Consider the following 19,490-nt stretch of genomic DNA (forward strand, 5'->3'; position numbering starts at 1 on the left):
TTTCACGATGTGCATATATTTTGTTCAATCGCAATTAAATTAAACGTAAAATCTTTATAATTAAAATACTTCTATTTTTGAACTTTTTTCAGATCTTGATACAGTTTTAATAAGAGCATATCCAATTTCATCATTTATCGGTAAAAGTGTGCAATGTCTGTGTACCCTTTACCGTTTTTGATAAAGAATATCGTACGTCTAACACATTTTTTTGTCTAAATAATCATCATTCGTTATGAAAGTAAAATCAACGCCTGTAAAATTCTTGATTGCCCAGGAATTCAAATCTTGTGGTGCCAATATATGTTTTTTATTTTCCATTTGTAATGAAGCTCTAGCAGCATGTCATTTTACTGGACCTACAAGCCCATCGCATGGTCCTTTGCCATGGGCAGTCGCAAAAAAATGCCACTCAACGATGATTCTAAAGTCAGCATAATATTAACATAAATTAGTAAATGTTTTTTTATTTTTAAATTGCTGAGGTGCTCCATCTGAGAAGTAAAAAATCCTTTCAATAACAGTAAATTTTTCTCTTAAAAAAGAAATCAATTGTTCTTGAAATAAATAAATCAAAACTGTGTCATGTTTAAGGCAATCTGAGATACCAACTAAGCCTAAATGCTTAATAGTATCATTTTCGTTTTAGTAAATCACCATTTGAAGTATAGTAGTTTGGTCATTATTTCAATGATAGCCTTGAGCAGCTTCCTGCACAACAAACGCAATTTTCTACCAAGTTAAAAACTACCGCTAATTCACCACTCTTCAAATTTAATTTCGCATTAGGGAAAAACCGACTTTGTATTTTTACTATAAAGTCATGTTTTAAAAGTTTCTCAAGTTGCGTCGCTAAGGTATCAATAAAGTCATCGGAATCCGAAATAACGTTTACAATGGTACATCGATTGGTTGATGTCCACATTTTAAATTCGATTTCATTTACATCAAATTCTTTAAACGATGGATGAAAGTAATGAATGATTTCTTCATTGTTTGGACATCTATTACAACTTCTGAAGAAGCACGATTCCGTTGGATTATTACAAATCAATTTATTCAATAAATTTTTATAAATTGATTAAGTTTCCATAATCCAATCAGTATTTCTCGCAAATTTTGGAAAATTACATCCTAAATAAGAAAATGGAATCGTAGTTGTGAACGCCATCTGCATTGTATAAACTCAATTTTTTAACGAGCAGTTTGAAATTTTAAATATTTAACAGAAAATTATTTTACTATCCCGAATAATCGTATAACGCTTAGCCGATATAACGTTTAATTTAATTGCGATTGAACAAAAAATATGCACATCGTGAAAACCATATATTTTGTGTAAAAAACTCTGATCTTTCAGAAAAAAAAGTCAAATTGGATGTACCTTGCACCGCACACCGAGAAAAATCAATTTTTCCACTTTAATTGGATTTCAAAGGGCCTTCTGATGTATTTATGATAAAATGGATATTTTCATTCAAAAGCTGAGAATTTTTTCGACAAGATAAGATTTTTCGTGGATTTTAATAAAAAAGTTTTCCTCATCAGAAAAATTAATAAAAAAGTTAAAAAAAATTTTTTTTCTAAATTTCAAAAAATCATAACTCCAGAACCGCTGCATATTAAGGACTAAAACTTGTAGGGAATTTATTTCTTATTATAGAGAACACCTCCATAAATTTTAAACATAATCCGCGAGGGTCGCCCCGTAAAAATGTTCTTATTTGGTGGAATGACCCATATATATATAATGAAAAATTAAGATTAAACAAATATTGCATTTTATAATCAACATTTACTAACAATTAACTCATATGAAATATCTCAAATAAATTTAGTAATGATTTTTAATGGAATAAGTTTTTAATTTTCTCAAAATTTTTTCAAACTTTAATTAAACATAAAGTGCGTACTTATTAAAATAATTTGTTAGTTTTTAAAGTTGTCCATCTGATTAATTTACTGCAATCTAAAAATTAGACTCCTTGGTTCCGTACGAAAATGTTCGAATTTTTTCGGTACGCGCGAATAGCCTGAATATGGACTGGAGGATGAATCATAAAAATTATTTATTTATTAAGGTTATTAAGTTAGATTTTTCGTAGAACCAATAACAAAAGGACATTTAAGGGCTTTAAATTTACGCCGCGTGAATGTAAAGTTCCTTATATTTACGCGATATAGATTTATCAGGGTTTTTTTACGGGTGAATAGTTACTTCTAAAAGTATAATGAGCCAATAAAATTTCAAGCATCTGATAGCAATGATGTTAAGTATCAGTGTATCTAAATCTCCATTTATTGTTGCATAAATATCAGCATCAGCTTCAAGCAACTTCGTTAGAGTATTACAATCTTGCTCTACACTTAGTACTGGATCTTCTCGATTTTAAATCAATTCATTTTTATTAAGGTGAAGCAAATAATGAAAAGAGTGCAGACCATTACTATCGCGAGTATCTATTAATTTTTGATTTTTATAATTAGATATGATCTAATGCGCAACATTATAATGGTGATTTTCAAGAAAGACATCAACAGTTTTTTTATGAATACTTCTGATTTCAACACTAGGTATATTTTTCAAAAGTGACTGTTCATACGTAAAAAAACTTTGATAAATCCATGCCGGCGTGGATTTATCAAAACTTTTTACACGTATGAGTATACATGTCCTATACTTTTATTGAACTTCTTTAGAAGTATTTTAGATTTATCTGTACCTGAGGAAGAAATAAATTTAAGAGATGAAACGAAACATTAAACCCTACTGTAAAAAATTTAATTTTTGATTCCGAGGAGGACTTTATTAAAATTATTTGAAGGATTCCATTATTAAATTAAACTCTGAAGAAAAGATAAAATTGTTTGAACTTGATATTAAATTTCCAAATCGCGAAGTATTAAAACAATTGGTTAAAGATAATAAACTCTTACGAGCCACCAAGGAATATATTTCTTATGGTTATGATGAATATATAAGAAGAATTTATGATCATAACATTGATAACTATGATGATTAATATATTGATTCTTTTGAAAATTTTTCGCTTTATGCAAACTGAAATACAAAATTATTAAAAATACCGCAGAAATATTGAAACTTTTGAAAAAATGTCAGAAAATTTCACATCTTAAGAAACATACACCTTTACTGTATGAAATTGCTTTGATGATCTTTGAGTATTTTCATAACAATAAATTTAAAAATTTTATCAATACTTTTAATGTTCGAATACTCTTTTTTATATGACTGTAATAACGACAAAATTTTAGTAAACGTTTCATTTTTATTCTTAAAAATATTCACTAAATTATTTATATTTAACTACTTGTCAATTATTATCATTATTCACAACAACGAAATATTTGTTACAAATAAATTAATTATATGTATCATCAAAGTAATTTAATTTTCCATAATATGTTAGCTATTCAAAACCTTAAAAAAAATGAAAAGTCATAGAAAAAAGAGAAAAAAATGTGTAGGTACTAATAACTAACTTTGTAACCGTTTCACGTGAACAATGTATGCTTTTAATTATAGAGAATTTACGTAATTATAAAAACGTAGCATGGCATTTCAAAAAATGTCTATATCTTCGACCTTTTAAATAAAAGCAACGGTATTAAATCAAAAGAAGCTAATCTTCGATCTATTAATATAATATTGTAATGAAAAGATGATTCAAAAAATAGTAACATGGGATATCAATGAATGCGGTTGAGACATCAAATCAATGAAAGATACCGTATTGTAAAACACTACTTACGGAAGCTACTTTTATGATATAATCCTTTACTTATACACATTACATTTTACATAACATCCATTGGTCATTTCAATGAATTCCGGATCCGAGAATCAACTTTCTGGGCGTCGATTTACTCCAACATATAATAAAATTTAATTTTATGTTTTTAGTTTTACTTTGTCATCGTCGGTGTAAATAATCTTTGTTAATGTTTGTAAGTTGATTAATGAAACAATTTGTTGGGGTTAAATAATTCACTTAAAACATAGAACATAAAAAAACGTTTGAATGGCTAATTCGTAAGTTACCAACTTGTATGAAGTAGGTGAGGATCATTTTGTTTTGTATTAGAATAGAAATAATGTTATAATCAATTATTAAAAATTAATTGTATTAACTATTGAATTTTTTAAGAAGAATATTCTTTATATAAGATGTGAAAAAAATTTTTGTATTATTTTATATGAAAATTTTACAACTTAGGACCTAAATGTATATTTTTTCGTTGACATATATATAAATATATTGTAATTTTCTAATACTATAATAAAAATACATATGTTAATAACGATATAAAATAATAAATGACCTATACTTATAATTATTCATTTAAATATTATTATAAACGTATAAAGTTTAAGACTAACTATTTGTTATCTTAAACTAATATGATTAAGATAAATTACTAACTATTCATAAAATAATAACATCAGACTATTAACAAAACGTTAATAAAACTTTCATTGGTAATGGCTAATGATACTATAATAATAATTAATTAAACCTACAATTTTTGACGATTTGCTTAAAATTAAACATAAAACTAATTAAATTTAATCAATGATCCAAGCATCGTAAGGTACTTGAGCGAATAATTTTTCTACAAAAGATGTCATTACTTGAACTAATTTCCGTCTTAGATCAGGCTTCATTTCTTTTAACAATTCTTGGCTGTTGCTATTTATGAATAGATTTAATGCAGCTTCTATATAAATGAAAATAAATATTAATTAAATATAATCAAAATTTATATTTTTTCGTTTTAATTATAAATGAATTGTACTTACGTAATATTGTGTTGCCATCATGAACATTTTCAACTCCCATTTTTATGTTTTCAACACTAAAGTCCATTTTTAATTGTTGCAATCTTAAATATTTATGTCCTTCTACTAAAAATGGTTTTGCTCTTATAAATACTTTGGCTTTAACTCCATCTGAAAATAATTAACAAATTATTACAATATTATTTAAATATAAAATTATAGTTATTTTAATGATTTTTTGAGCTCACAAAGAGTTTAACAAATTTTATTTTTTATTGTGGTACGGTCAGAAAATTTTTTTATAAATCTACAAAAATGAAACATTATACATATAACTTCATTTAAACAATTGGTTTCTATAACTCTCAAAAAAGTTCGTAACAAAAACAATAATTAAAATTAATGTGTAAGAAACTTTTAATGATGATTATAAATTATTTTAATTTTTATAATTAATAATAGTAGGAGAACCCCCATTTATATATAATTAATAATGATTTAAGATTTATAATATAATTATTATATTTTCTAATGAAATTTAGTATAGACCGGATAGCTCAAATGGTAGAGTAGCCGACATATCTTCGGAAGGTTCTGGGTTCGAATCCCAGTCCGAGCTATCTAATAATTTTTTCTCGTACATTCTATAAACTCACATTAAGATGATCCTCTCCACATTCCTTTCTCAATCCTTTCCTACCAATATCCTGTTACGCGAATGTGGAACGCTTCACGTAATAATTACCGTAACTCCTATTCTTTCACGCTTCACAGCATTATTTATATTTATAAAAATGCTTGCCGTAAGATGGACGGTGTGGCTCAATGGATATAGAATAAGCGAAAGGAAATTTAGTATAGACCGGATAGCTCAAATGGTAGAGTAGCCGACATGTCTTTGGAAGGTTCTGGGTTCGAATCTCAGTCCGAGCTATCTAATAATTTTTTCTCGCATATTCTATAAACTCACATTAAGATGATCCTCTCTACATTCTTTTCTCAATCCTTTCCTACCAATATCCTGTTACGTGAATGTGGAACGCTTCCACATTCACCATCCATCTTACGGAAAACATTTTTACAAATATAAATAATGCTGTGAAGCGGAGAAGAACATAAATAACTAATAATATCATTATTAATTATATAAAAAATCTTATAAATATTTTCAAATATAAAAACTTATTACTACTTCTTTATTATTTTTTATGTTATAATTTTTAACTAGATCCGGTTTAATGAATAATTTATACTGATTTATATATATTCTTATAGTGAATAGATCAATCTCAATATTATACTCAATATATTATTTTGGATAAAATATTTTATATTTATTCTAAATAAACTTAAACGAATAGTATATTTAAAACTTCTTGTACTGAAATTTGAATAGCCATAGCTGAAATTTGAAATGATTTTAAGGAAAAACCTGATATCGAGTAATAATTATCTACTCAGAGATTTTCTAACATCAAAAATACATAATAAAAAAAAAATTTTTTTTTAACTAAACAACAAACAATCAGTCTCAAAGTATTTTATGTTTAACATAGTTACTCTACAAAGTTAAGTTTAATTTAGAACGTAAATAGTGTAAGTGAGTTTCATCTCAAGTTTCTTTTTAATTGTGTTTTTTCTCCACCGTAATTTTTCTAGTAAGACATTTAAAAAAAAATAAGAAATTAATTACAAATCTTAAAAATTTTCATTATAAATGCCGAAAAATTAACAAAAAATATTATTATTAACAAACAATATTCACAAAAAAATTGTAAAATGAATGGAAATAAGATTAAAACATACCATATTCGCCCCAATAATCACCGGCACCACTAGCTTGAACAAGGATAAGCTTCCCACTTGACCGGTACTTGGCAGCGGCTCTAATTTGCGGTATATGCAAAGCCAATTGTAATTGAACTTCATCATCAGTTATCCGCGTTCTTAACCCAGTTATTCTCAGCGCTGAAACACCTTTTGCAGCAACATCGCGGAATTGCGCTTTGTATCCGTCCGGTCCTCCACCTAAGGATATGTGAACTTCATCTAACACAATAGGCTCGACTTCTGGGTAGCCCAACTGCGGTAGGCCTGAAAACAATAAATAGATCATTAACTGTTTCTACGATATCAGTTATTTAAAACAGAGCTTCGCTCAAGTCTGTTGATAAATAGGTGACCAGATATGTATTTCTTAGAGTTTTTGTTGCTCATCTTACTATAACACTGCTTTGAAGCTGTCATAAACGGAATGTGGAACACTGGGTTGACGTTTAACCGTTATAACCTGGTTGTTCACATTACCATACACCAACATAATTGTCTTTTTTTTATTAAATTATTAGATTTTATTAAAATTATTGTTATAAAGAAGAAAAGTTGACATATTTTCTGTTTTTAACTATTTAGTATTATGAATTTCAAAATGTATTTTACAATAAAACTTTAGTAATAATTTAATTATTTTAAATAATTATTAACGATTAAAATTTTTATCTTTCAACTTTAAGTTTGTCAATTGCTTGTTTTTAATTTAATAAGCAGGTTTACTACGTACTAACATTTTAACGCAAGAATATACAAAAAATGAAATAGGGGAGCCTGGGGCACGACGGCCCCCTTAAGCCGATTTTTCCTTTTTGTGGCTTTTAACCATCAAATACGTTTATTTTCCGTCTGTTTCGAATGAATCAGTCGAAATTTTGCAAAAAATTAAAAAAAAAAATTTTTTTTTTCTGGGGCACGACGGCCCCTCCCCAAAAAATCGTACAAAATATTTGTTTTTCACTGAAACAATTACCATCAAAATCTAGAGATTCTCCTCCCAGAAAACGTCGTCAAGGGAAAACCACGATTCTTACGAGTCTTGAGTATCGCCGAAAACTCAAAGAAAAAAATCAAAATGAAGCAAAAAAACGACCTCAGTTAAACAAAAAAAAAAAAAAAAAAAAAAAAAATCAAAATAAAAAAACTAGAAAAAAAAAACCATTTAAAATGTAAAAATGATGATTGCCATTGTCTTTATTGCAATGGACTTTACTCAGAATCCACAGTCATGGATTCAGTGTAAAAATTGTAATAAATATGGTCTTATGATTCTTGCGCAGGTATTGGCGAATATTATTCTGACGAATATATCTGTGATCATTGCAAATAATCATATATTTATTTAATTATTTCGATGTGATTTCTAATTATCAAAAATTTATAATAGATAATAATTAATAATATAATTAATTTCTTTTTCGTAACAATTTTTTTTCGAGTGATCCATTATGCCCCACATATCAAATATTGGCCCAAAATATCATAAAAACATTGTAGAGGTCATAACTTAACGGAAATTGAAAAAAAAAATTTTTTACCTAATTTTTGAGGGGGGCCGTCGTGCCCCAGGGGGGCCTTCGTGCCCCTGGTTCCCCTAAAATTATTGTTTAATATTTCATAAATAAAACAAAAAAATTCTTACCGTGCCGGAAGTGTTCACTCAATGCATTAGCAGATCTTGCAAGACATGACTCCAAGTTAGGGTCACTTCTAGAACATGGTTCCAAAAATTCAAGTCCGCGGTATTTTCCGTCAACTTTAACCCCGCACATAAAAAAAACCGATATAGTGGCCCATAGAAGATTTATAATAATTTTCATGGTTTAATTTTGTAGTAAAAATATAAAAGTATCGAAATATCTTTCCATAAATCAGTACCGGTGAGGTTGAAGAGATAAACTTGTTTGTCTCAAATGACCAGCTAGTGGTTGAAGCGATTGGACTTATAGCACCTTGACATTGCCCCCCGCTATGGTATCAAGTTCTATACCATAAAGGAGAAAGAGTGGGGTTTACAATCGTCAATTCCTCTTAACTTTCTTCTTCCGACCATATAATAAGCAAGTACAGTAATTGAAACAGAAAGAAACATTGCTAGTATTTTATTTATTTTGTTTTCTCTCCGTACAATTTTCCTCCTCTCTCGGCTATTTATTTAAACTTTCGCAAAGTTCAATAACCGAAGAGCTGTCCTGTTTATTTAAATACTTTCTTCATTCTTTGATAATAAGAGTAAAAGTTTTATCTATATATCGCCAATTCAATGTTTTTAATAACAATTTTTTACATTGAATACGAACATTATAAAAAAGTATTTCCTTTCAAAATATTTTTCTACAATTTCTATTTTCAATTATTTATTCATCTATTAATTCAAAAAATTTATCCTTAAAAAATAAATTAAGTTTAAATTAAAATACATGTTGTCTTACGCTACAATAATATATACTATGATTTTTACCGTTAAAAAACACTTTTAAACTTCAAGCATTGACATTTTTCCTTTGAAATTTCCCGTTAGGGGCGAAGAATCCCAAAACAAAATTTATTTCGTTTTCAACTTACTCATGAATAGTTTTCACAGTACGACCGTAGGCTTTGCCCTTGACATTTCTTTATAATACATATTTGTGTCGCTAGACGGCTAAAACTTATTTTTAACTTCCCGCTAAGAAAATTGAAAATTTTCAAAAATCGGGAAGTTATTGGTTTTACCCCGTTTTTCGAAAATCGAGTTCTCATCATATCTCGACGTTTTGAGGTCCTAGGAAGCTTCCCCGAATGTTTCCGCGATGATGTCCGTATGTGTGTGTGTGTGTGTGTGTGTGTGTGTGTGTGTGTGTGTGTGTGTGTGTGTGTGTGTGTGTGTGTGTAACCCTCTTATAACTTTTGAACGGTTTGACCGATTTCTTCACGGTTGGCGCCATTCGAAAGGGATTGACCAAACTTAGATTTTGAATATACTTTGGACCGATTCGAACCGGTAGATTTTGAGAAATCTCAAAAAAACTACAAAAAAAAATTTTTTGAAATGTGGTTTTTTTTTAATAACTTTTCCACGGCTTTACCGATCGATTCCAAAAACTAATCAGCTCTTAACATCAAAAAACCAAGTCGATCTCCGCCAGCGCGGTCGAAATCAGTTGATTTGTTCGTGAGTTATCGTTGTCGAAAGAAAACCGAAAAAAGTGTTTTTTCGGAATCACTCCGAAATTCCTAGTTCGATTAATTCATACTTACAGATTCTTCATAAGGCCTTAAAAACTGCGTTGAATGCTGCCAACCGTGTGAAAATCGGTTCATTCATTCAAAAGTTATTGCGGTTTGAAAATTCAAAAAGTTGTGTTTTATTAAACTGCTATTAGAGTTTTGAGCTCGAAGAGCTCAAAATGATACAAAAATCATATTTTGAGCTTGAAGAGCTCAAAAACGTAATGTGTAATTTTAAGTGCTTAAGTACAAAATGAGCGGGAAGTTGCACGGATGGCCTTTAGGGTCAACCGTCGTCCTAATTTTTTTCTTCTCACAAGATGACTAGTTTTGTTTTCTATTTATAAGTTTTAAATTTGCAATAGTGATTTTAATTATTTGGTTTGATACATACCTCTTACTTGAACCGAAGAGGAATTTATTAGCTCTCCCTTTCGAGTGAGGTTGGCAATTGATCAGTTCAGCATAAACCGGTTGACTGTCATGAGTTATTCTCTATAGGGCACTTGGTATTCTAAACCTGGAGGCATAGAGTGTCTGCAATTATAATACTCTTTAGAGAAGAGTCAAAGTACTTACTAATTCTATTGTGAATTTTTTTTTATTTGAACAATAAATTCCGTAATAAATTAGCAAAGATATTTTCATGACCGATTATATATATATATATTAAAGTTCCGTAATAAAGTTTTTATTTTTTTTCACAATTTTACTTTATTGCCACCACAGTTACAAAGGGAAATTCGCCGAAAAAACCGAAACTATACAGACGAAACCGAAAGGTTACTTTTTTTTTTTTACTTGATATATAATTTAATTAATATATCAAATAAAAATAAATTTAAATTTCCATACAAATTTTTTAAATCAATTGTTTATTACAAGAAAGGAGGTTTTATTACAAAATAAGTAGATAATCTGTACATAGTTATGTTTAAATTATTAAAATAACGAATTAACAATTTAAATTCTGATGAAATAAAAATTAAATTAAAAAATGCAGATTTTGATTGGCTGTATATAGTAATCAGATTTTTCAATAATTAAACTTTGAAATATAATCTAGTCATAAAGGGGTCAAAGACCTTTGAGTATCGGTATTCCAAGGTAAACTGCTATACATCGTAAAAATAATTATCATTACTTCTTCGTCAAAATAATTTCTATACTCATCCTAATAAGATTTACCAATTTTACATTATTTTTGTCAATTATTCACAGTATATGAATTCTTTTCAAAATTTTCCAAGTATGTAGAAAATATTTTTTTTTACTTACGGAGAACGCGAACATTAATATGTACACAGCTTAATTAGTTTGCAATACAAATTTTTAATTACAACTATCTAGGTTACATTATTTGTACTTGCTTGCAAGAATTTTTTAATTATTCTGATTTGAGGCCGTGAAGAAATAATTGTGAAGAATTATTCATCTCTAAACTGTTAGTTTGATTAATTTATTTTATTGTAATGTATCACAAATGGCGTTTAGATTTTTTTAAGCTTAAAGTTATTATTATACAGATTTTTTCTTGATTATTTTCTCAAATGGAAACTTTTGGAAAGCTTCACCAAATATTTCAGTAAATGCAGTAGATACCAGGTCATTGATAACACTTCTGGTGACAATGAAACCAGGTTGCCAAGCCCCGTTGATAACAGTATCCATAAAATTTTCTAATACCTGACGTCCTCGTAGAAGATTTGAAATGTGCAATTTTAAATCTCTTATTGTCTCAACTTCAACACGGACTTTTAATTTTTCTCCTGGTTTTTTTGTGATAGTTGTTGTTTGAATCAAATCATCTAAAAAAAAAAAAAAAAATTCTATAAAATTAAAACAAAATTTAATTCACTTTTTGCAAAGTTCACCGAACTCTGTATTATTCATAGAAGTTGCACTTTGAGACTAGTGTTTATTTTTACATTTTTTTTTGTTATAGAGTACAAAGATCAGAAACACGATATCTTAGATTTAAATACTTTAACAGATTCTTGAACAAGTTCTGAGGCAATCCTAGTCATTGATATAAATAGATGGCTTTTTGCAATTTTACCATTACAAAAAATTTAATCGATAATGAATTCCAGTTGAACAAAACTTTTAAGTTGAAATATGCTAATGGTTGTGGCAAAATTATCACAAAATTCCAATTAAGAACTCAGACTATCCTTCCATAGATTATAATCTATATCTATAATATCTAGTAATTACTAGAGATTATATTAATTGAGCTGGATAGTAAAATTTTTAATTAAAAAATATTTGTCTTTGAATTTTATTATTTCAATTGATTAATTTTGCTTAATTATAAGTTTGTAAATGTTGAAATTAAAAGTTGATAATGTATCTTATCATTAATAATTATTAATTATTATTATCAGCAGTTATTTGTTGAAAACTCAATAATTACTTCAAAAATTTGAAAATTTTGACTAAATTACTAAAGAAATTAAAAAAAAAGTAATTTTTATAGTTAATTTTTATTATTTTAAAAAAATATCTTTAAAGAATAAAAACTTTCATAAATTTTAAAAAAGTGAAAATTTATTAATGAAGTTGAAAAATAAAACAATCAAACGTATGTTTTGAAAATTTTAAATCAATTCATGAGTCCAAGTTCCTAATTATCTTACTAAATATATATTTCATTCATTTTTAGCAATATGCAAATGTTACCTGTTGATCCTAAGCTTACAATTTTTACATACATCTGATTATTTTGACGTAATGATGACGATAAATAAATTAATTTGAACAGCATATAAAAGTGAAATTTTTTTAAAACCAACTTTTTTAAATTGTAAATTAATCTTAAAGAGCAAATCAAATCATAGCAGAAAATCAAGAAAGCAGTAAGAGTAATGATATTCTTTCATCATTAATTTTTAACTAAAGAAATTTTCCTTCACTTTTTTTTTATAACTTTTAAATTTTTTAATTCAAACTAATAATTTTCACCTTTTTATAAAAATAAATAAACTATGAATGTTACAAAATCTAATTATTTGATGAAAAATTTATGAATTGTAAGTATTGTGAAACAGTTTTTATTTTATAAAAGTTGGCTTTTTTTTTTTAATTACAAAAATAAATTTAGAAGTAATACTCACATAAATCAAGCGTAAATTTTCCTTTATTTTTTATTTGAGGTCCCAATAAATTTCCAGTGAACTCATAATGTCCATTAAGAAATTTTGCTGGAAAACTTTGAGTATAAACTATCTAAAAAACAAATAAGAATTACAATTACATTTAAATTGATATTTGATGAAGAAATTTTTCTATTGAAAGCAAATTGTTACTTTATAATTAGATAAGTCGCTGACAAACTTGGTAACTTTGCTTGCTGTCCATCCACTTTCCGTAACATTTCTCAATGTCAAAACAAATCCAATTCTAGGCAAACCTCTCGTCACCGTTACTTCTTCAGCAAAAAACGGATCAAACGGCTTGACATTATATTTCGACAAGCCTGTTTTGAAATATGGTCTTATAGAATTAAGTCCTTCTCTAACACAAGAGTCAAATCCACTGACGTCTGAGTAACAATTCTTGAATGCATCTTCTGCAAAACACGAACAAATAATTCATAAAATTACACTAATTTCGTTAAAAACAATATATATTATAAGCGTAAAATAATATTAATAAAATCTATTGATGGATAATTTAAGATTTCATATAAATTATGTTGGCGCAAATAATTTATTTTATCTCACTTTCACCAATCAGATTAAATTATCGTACAGACAATTTCTTTACATTACTTGGTACTTGAAAAAATAAACGTACTTTTGATTATTGAGATAACAAGTAACAGCAATTGTCAATTACAATAAAAAATATTTCACAAGTCAATTTTCTATCATAATAATTATGACTAGTTTTATTATAAGTTATATTATAATTTGCGCACTATGATTAAATTTCAGTAAAATAAAATAAAAGTGAATCTTGACAACCAATAATAAAGTGAATTTAGATAATTACTCACCAAATTCAGCGGCACAAGATAAACTAATTGTGAAAAATATACTAAATCCAATCAACTTAAACATGTCGTTATTATTTTGGTCCAGTAGATTTCTTAAAGGTATTAAAGTAACGTGTTACACTTTCTTGGCCTTGCGGTCAACACAGTGAAATATAAATATACGTGCGATTCAGTAGCTTTGGTAGACACAACAAATACATTCGAGTCCTGATGCTTACGCTTTCACTCTTAGTAATGCATCTGAAACCAGCTCTGATACGTTCTTTATCCTTTGAATTTTCGAGTCCACATTACTTACATAATTATCAGAACCCCCCTCCTTTTCAATAAAATATTATTGCCATTATAATAATAAAAATACTACGAATATTAAACCTTTGATATCAACCTCTGAATCCGCTAGCCTCTGCAATCTGATACCAAACCTTACCCGGATCTTTAACAACCATCTGGACGTTAGACTCATCTCACTGTCATTAGCATTAATTCCATTATTGTTGGTTTTTTCTTGCTAAATATGAGTCAATAGGCAATTAGTTATTTTTGCGTCAAACAATTTGTAGTCATGAATTTTTTAATTTTCAAGTATTATGGAAATAAGTTTACTTTTAAAAATAAATTACGGATTAAATAATTTTGCCGCATTAGAATTATGTATCAATGAAATAATAACGATGTAATCGACACGCAATTTGTGATAAGCTCGCGTAATGCGTAATATATAAATATGTTGCCATTACATCAACGAGATAGAGAGAAGCAGATAGAAAGGTATTAAGAAAATGAAAATGATTAGAAGGTAAGTATATTTTAACATTTTTTTTTTATTTTGTATTATGTTAATAATAATAGCAATATAATTGACTGTTTTACTTAGATTAAAAGTGAAAGTATCCTCTTGAAGTAATTTTTACATCTGCAATTTCTCATACGACTTCAGTTTTAACTGACGTTTGTTGCTAGACACATTTTTGTTAAATAGTTACGTTGAAATAAACTTTAATATTTAAAATATTTATTAAGAAAAAAAAAAAAAATTAATAAAATGTATCTTATCTTGATTGGGTTACTGAATATTTTTGTATTCGTACTATCGGAAGTTCCTCGTGAGTAAAAGCTAAAACATTAATATTAAAAATGTTTTATATTGTACTAATAAATGGATAATTTTTAATTATTTTAGCTTATGTTAAACAATGTTCTAAAAGTGATCCTGAATTGAAAAAATGTCTGATAGAGGCTTTACACCATCTTCGGCCATACCTCAAGAGCGGTATCCCTGAAATAGAGTTACCTTCAGTAGAACCCTTTCTGGTGAGTGAATGATTTTCTGAATTTATAAATATGATAGATATTTATTGAGTTAATAAAGCGATAAAAATTGAATAATGAATAATAAAACATGTGTTATATGCTGTGATGTTGATGTATTATGTAATTTTTTAAACAGATGGATGAACTTACCCTCTCGCTGACAGGTGGTACAAACGGATATAGGGTTCGTTTAGCGGAATTGTATGTTAGGGGAGCTAGCAACTTTACGGTTGAAGACATTAAACTTGGCTCTTCATTTTACGCGATTATAAAAATGCCTGTTTTGACATTAGCGGCTCAATATTCCAGGTAATAACAGAATATATTATTTTTAAATGACACTTGAGATGCGAATTCGTTCCGCCTTCTGCCAAAAATTAATATTTCGCAATAACGTGAAAGTCAATGATTATTTAAGTATCCTTATAAAAAAATTAATCACTAAATCTTCAGAAATCAAAATAGAAAGCATGCATGTAATCTTAATTTATAATCTTACTTCAGAGATTAAATAAGATTGATTAAGGTGTTAATATTGATTTGTTTTAATTATTTTTTACTAAATTTTTGTAAATTTGATTATTTGTAAAAAACTATTTTTATCACAAAAATAATTCTCCTTTGCTCAGATAATTTATTCATAATATTTCTTTGAGAAGGTGATGTTAATAAAATTTTTTTTTTTTACGAGTAGTCTTCCTATAGATTTACAAATGTCATTATCTGATTCTTCGATCTAAATGATTTAAATATTTATCTTTTATGTCTTATAAAATTTTTATAATAGTATTTTATTATAGTTTCTAATAAAAGCATAAAACTTTTGTATTAAACTTAAGTTTTTATAGAAATATTTGTAATGCAAATTAAGTGTACCAAATAAACTTATAATATAATTGAATTTTTAATTTTTAGCACAGGCGTCTTGTTTATTCTTCCGGCTAGCAGCAATGGAACTTTTTCTGCAAAATTTGATCAAGTAAAAGCTTTTGTAAAAGGAATTGTGACGACATCTGTACAAAATGAAAAGAATTATCTGCACGTCGATTCTTTAGATGTTCAACTCGTCGTGAAAAACGTTTTTATGCGAGTTCAAAAAAATACTAGCCGCAGTCGCATAATTAGTAAGCAATTACATAAATTCTACGATAGTTAAATACTAATAATTTATTTTTATCATTGATAATAATTTCTTATAATACTTAGGCGAGGCTACAAATATATTTCTGCGTGATAACGGACAGGAAGTACTGAAGGCAATGGAGCCGCAGCTAAAAAGAAAATTGTCGGTTTTATTCTCTGGAATTGTTAATCAATTACTGCGACATGTACCGATTGAAACTTTTCTTGTATCATAATTTAATGCTTTAATGAACTCTTTATCGATAGTAATTACTTGTTGTTTGTTATTGTTGATGTCGTTGTAATCATTATTATGTTTAAGATAGACTTTATACCGTGTATATAAAAAAAAGTATTAAATATTTTTCTCAATGAATAAAAATTGAATTGTAACAATAATAATTTCAATGCGTTTTTTTTTTCCACATTTTTATTTTATAAAAAAACAAACGGAGTAACGTAATTAATAAAGGTTTATTTGTTTGAATATTTACATGAATAGTCATTTTAGCAACAACAATAAAACAATAAAACAAATGATTAGCAAAGTGAGCGAATTGAACTTTCCACTCACAATATTGAATCGTCATAAAAACTAAAACTTAATAATAGACTCTTTACTTTCTAAATCTTAGAACAATATTTTTGTTGTAACAATTTTTCGTTGCTCTTAAAATGAATCCTTGACATTATTTTTTTTTTCATCTCTCCTTAAACGCAACGAAATTAACCACTAAATATAATGTATTAAAAAAATTACAACTGTGAAATTATGAAATATTTAAAAAATTACCATTGGTTTTTTGTTAAAATTACGTTGACTTGATGAAGAAAAAAAAAAGATCTATTCAAGGAAATATTTTTGAGAACGAAATGTGGGATAGAATACGGTTGCACAGATTTTTCATATACGCGTTCCAAGTCTTAGCAGCGTGAGGTAACATTCCGCGGTAAAGAATTTGCCAGTATTCATTTGCGAATTTAAGTGCTGCTTCAGCTATAATAAAAAAAATAAAGGTAAGAAAAGGTTTCAAATTTTGAGTTTTTCACTATTCAAAACAAAATATCTAAAGCTGCTTACTGAGTTCTTTGTTGCCATTGAATAAATCAGAAGCCCAGACCTTCATATTTCCAACTTCGGGCATAAAATTATATCTGTCTAAAACCCATCTGTCATTAATGACTTCTCCTTCTAAAGTCATAGTTCCTGAGATATCTTCCATACTAATATTAAATTGACCTGGCACAAAAAAATTAAATAAAAACCAATTCAATCGTATATATTAAAATTGTTTTTACCTTTTCCGATCACGTTAAAAGATCCAACAGTACCGTCAGATTTAAAGTCTCCTTCGACAAACATTTTTGGTATTTCCATATCGATATCAAGACGATAACGATTTTCTTCATAGGATGGTCTTATAGATAAGAAACGAGTTTTAGACATACCATAAGTTTTAACATTACGTACAACTATTTTGCCAGTTACTTCACCGAATTGGTAATCAGTGGCCATGACATCAAGCTCATAAGGATCTAGAGGTGGTAAATCTATCTCTGGCATTCCTGTAACGAATAAATTTAACTGGTAATTACTAATTATTATTCATTATTTACTGTTTTCGGAAATTTTAATTCGAATAAAAAAAAAATAGTAAAAGAAACATTACCTTTTACGAGAGTTGGCCAATTCTCTTGAAAAGCTAATCTCATACATGATGCATAATCATCTGTACCTCTTTTGCATGTTTTCATAGAAGCTATAATTAATTTGTTAAATTATTAATTAACTAATCCAGGAAGTACTTAAAAATAGTATTTCACAACTAAAAGAAATAATAATAAATAAATTTATTAATTGAAAGAACTTACATAAATCAGCTGGCTGAGCAGTGATTGAAGAAATACCTAGTACAAAGGAAAGAACTAATGTAAGCGTCTGCATCTTGGCTTTGATAAAAATGAATGAATATCAAGTCCTGCGAGTTGACGGTTTCACTTTATATAGTTTTTCAAGTCAAGGACTTAACAACGCTGCGTTGCAAAATTGCATGTCATTAGTTAGGAATACGCGCAAAAGGCTGATCTTAGGGGGGAGTCTAAGAAGTCAAATACGGATCGTGGAACAGCGAGAGGTGAGAAAAAATCCAAGGTGGTCTAAATAGTTATTGTCTTACAAGACTATCTTTAAAACATCACTCTCAGATTCAACACATCATTTATTGATCTGCGTCATCATAACAATCAGTTGGATTTAATTGCTAGATATTAAACTCATCGAGAATACCCTTCAAAATCTTTTTTTTTCTTTTTTCAAGATTACACGTTTTAATACTTTGTAAGTTTTAAGCAAAGTACTGATGAAATATAAACACGTATAATTTTAATAAATTTCTTACTATTAAAAATTTTTCCAGGTTTTTTTTATTATTTTAGTAATTATGCGACTTTGTTTTTTCTCTTACTGCTGATAAAACGTAATAAGGAAATTTTATTGACTGGTATAACAACTTAAAAATTACTCGGTTTTACATCTTATAGCAATTACTTTAAGTCATTAAAGTTTAGGTTTTTAAAAATAACTATGAATTAAAAATAAACAAATAATGTTAATTATTCACTTGTTTGTTTTTCTTAAATGATATTTACGGAAAAATATACAGTTTTCTTGGTTATTTATTGGTTATTAAAAGGTGTAATTAATTTATCTTTTAATTGAATGAAAAATGTATAAATTATTTTTATAAAAAAGTAAAAATATCATTAAAAGCTATTAGAATTTTCATATTGTAATAAACGTGATAAAGACGAGTTAATTGATGAGCAAAAAAAGTTGATTAGCTGAATTAATTAATATTTTAATTAAAATAAATTTTGTTGTAAGAGTATACGGAAACTTCGTATTTATTAACTTTTTTATAAATTAAAATTAATAAAAAACATTAACTGTCTAGAATTTTTAATATAAATATAAATCTTTCTGTATAAGCATATAAATAAAAATGATAAATAAATAGAATGTATTGAATATGATAATAAATATTACGTAAATGTAAAGAATTAAAAGTTAAAAAAAAAATTGTCGCACCCTTGTATTATATTGAAGATCAACATCAGCATCATTTTTATCAAGTATAATCACACTTCTTCTTGGTTTTATGTAACGAGCACACTGCTTCCAAGTGGGTGCCCTTGGAGTCCTGTACAGGAGAA

General features: G+C 27.5%; 3 protein-coding genes across 3 annotated transcripts; 1 reads left to right on the forward strand and 2 right to left on the reverse strand.

Annotated features, from left to right (window-relative positions):
• Positions 1 to 4,573: 4,573 nt before the first annotated feature.
• On the reverse strand, positions 4,574 to 18,310 carry LOC123274370. Its single transcript, XM_044742005.1, has 13 exons — positions 18,150 to 18,310; positions 17,948 to 18,037; positions 17,577 to 17,843; positions 17,359 to 17,517; positions 17,129 to 17,274; positions 14,217 to 14,352; positions 13,150 to 13,412; positions 12,958 to 13,069; positions 11,444 to 11,649; positions 8,274 to 8,454; positions 6,608 to 6,895; positions 4,823 to 4,972; positions 4,574 to 4,740 (listed from the first exon to the last, which is right to left on the reverse strand). The coding sequence occupies exons 1-13, from the start codon at positions 18,220 to 18,222 to the stop codon at positions 4,589 to 4,591; spliced, it is 2,223 nt and encodes a 740-aa protein (XP_044597940.1). The 5' UTR covers positions 18,223 to 18,310; the 3' UTR covers positions 4,574 to 4,588.
• On the reverse strand, positions 11,116 to 14,089 carry LOC123268102. Its single transcript, XM_044732987.1, has 4 exons — positions 13,842 to 14,089; positions 13,150 to 13,412; positions 12,958 to 13,069; positions 11,116 to 11,649 (listed from the first exon to the last, which is right to left on the reverse strand). Exons 1-4 carry the CDS (start codon positions 13,903 to 13,905, stop codon positions 11,360 to 11,362), a joined length of 729 nt encoding a protein of 242 aa, XP_044588922.1. The 5' UTR covers positions 13,906 to 14,089; the 3' UTR covers positions 11,116 to 11,359.
• LOC123268114 lies at positions 14,872 to 16,630 on the forward strand. Its single transcript, XM_044732998.1, has 5 exons — positions 14,872 to 14,947; positions 15,025 to 15,155; positions 15,292 to 15,464; positions 16,071 to 16,279; positions 16,362 to 16,630. Exons 1-5 carry the CDS (start codon positions 14,887 to 14,889, stop codon positions 16,511 to 16,513), a joined length of 726 nt encoding a protein of 241 aa, XP_044588933.1. The 5' UTR covers positions 14,872 to 14,886; the 3' UTR covers positions 16,514 to 16,630.
• Positions 18,311 to 19,490: the final 1,180 nt, after the last annotated feature.

This window comes from Cotesia glomerata, linkage group LG1, assembly GCF_020080835.1.
Source record: "Cotesia glomerata isolate CgM1 linkage group LG1, MPM_Cglom_v2.3, whole genome shotgun sequence".
Classification (NCBI taxonomy): Eukaryota; Metazoa; Arthropoda; class Insecta; order Hymenoptera; family Braconidae; genus Cotesia; species Cotesia glomerata.

Coding starts and splice junctions, on each gene's coding strand:
- LOC123268102 (XM_044732987.1), bottom strand. CDS start 13,905: ATGTTTAAGTTGATTGGATTTAGTATATTTTTCACAATTAGTTTATCT. Junction 13,413..13,841: donor ATCTTGTGCCGCTGAATTTG/GTGAGTAATTAT, acceptor CGTGTTTTGCAG/AAGATGCATTCAAGAATTGT. Junction 13,070..13,149: donor GCGACTTATCTAATTATAAA/GTAACAATTTGC, acceptor TTTGTTTTTTAG/ATAGTTTATACTCAAAGTTT.
- LOC123274370 (XM_044742005.1), bottom strand. CDS start 18,222: ATGCAGACGCTTACATTAGTTCTTTCCTTTGTACTAGGTATTTCTTCA. Junction 13,413..14,216: donor TTCAGAGGTTGATATCAAAG/GTTTAATATTCG, acceptor CGTGTTTTGCAG/AAGATGCATTCAAGAATTGT. Junction 13,070..13,149: donor GCGACTTATCTAATTATAAA/GTAACAATTTGC, acceptor TTTGTTTTTTAG/ATAGTTTATACTCAAAGTTT.
- LOC123268114 (XM_044732998.1), top strand. CDS start 14,887: ATGTATCTTATCTTGATTGGGTTACTGAATATTTTTGTATTCGTACTA. Junction 15,156..15,291: donor CTTCAGTAGAACCCTTTCTG/GTGAGTGAATGA, acceptor TTTTTTAAACAG/ATGGATGAACTTACCCTCTC. Junction 16,280..16,361: donor TAGCCGCAGTCGCATAATTA/GTAAGCAATTAC, acceptor TATAATACTTAG/GCGAGGCTACAAATATATTT.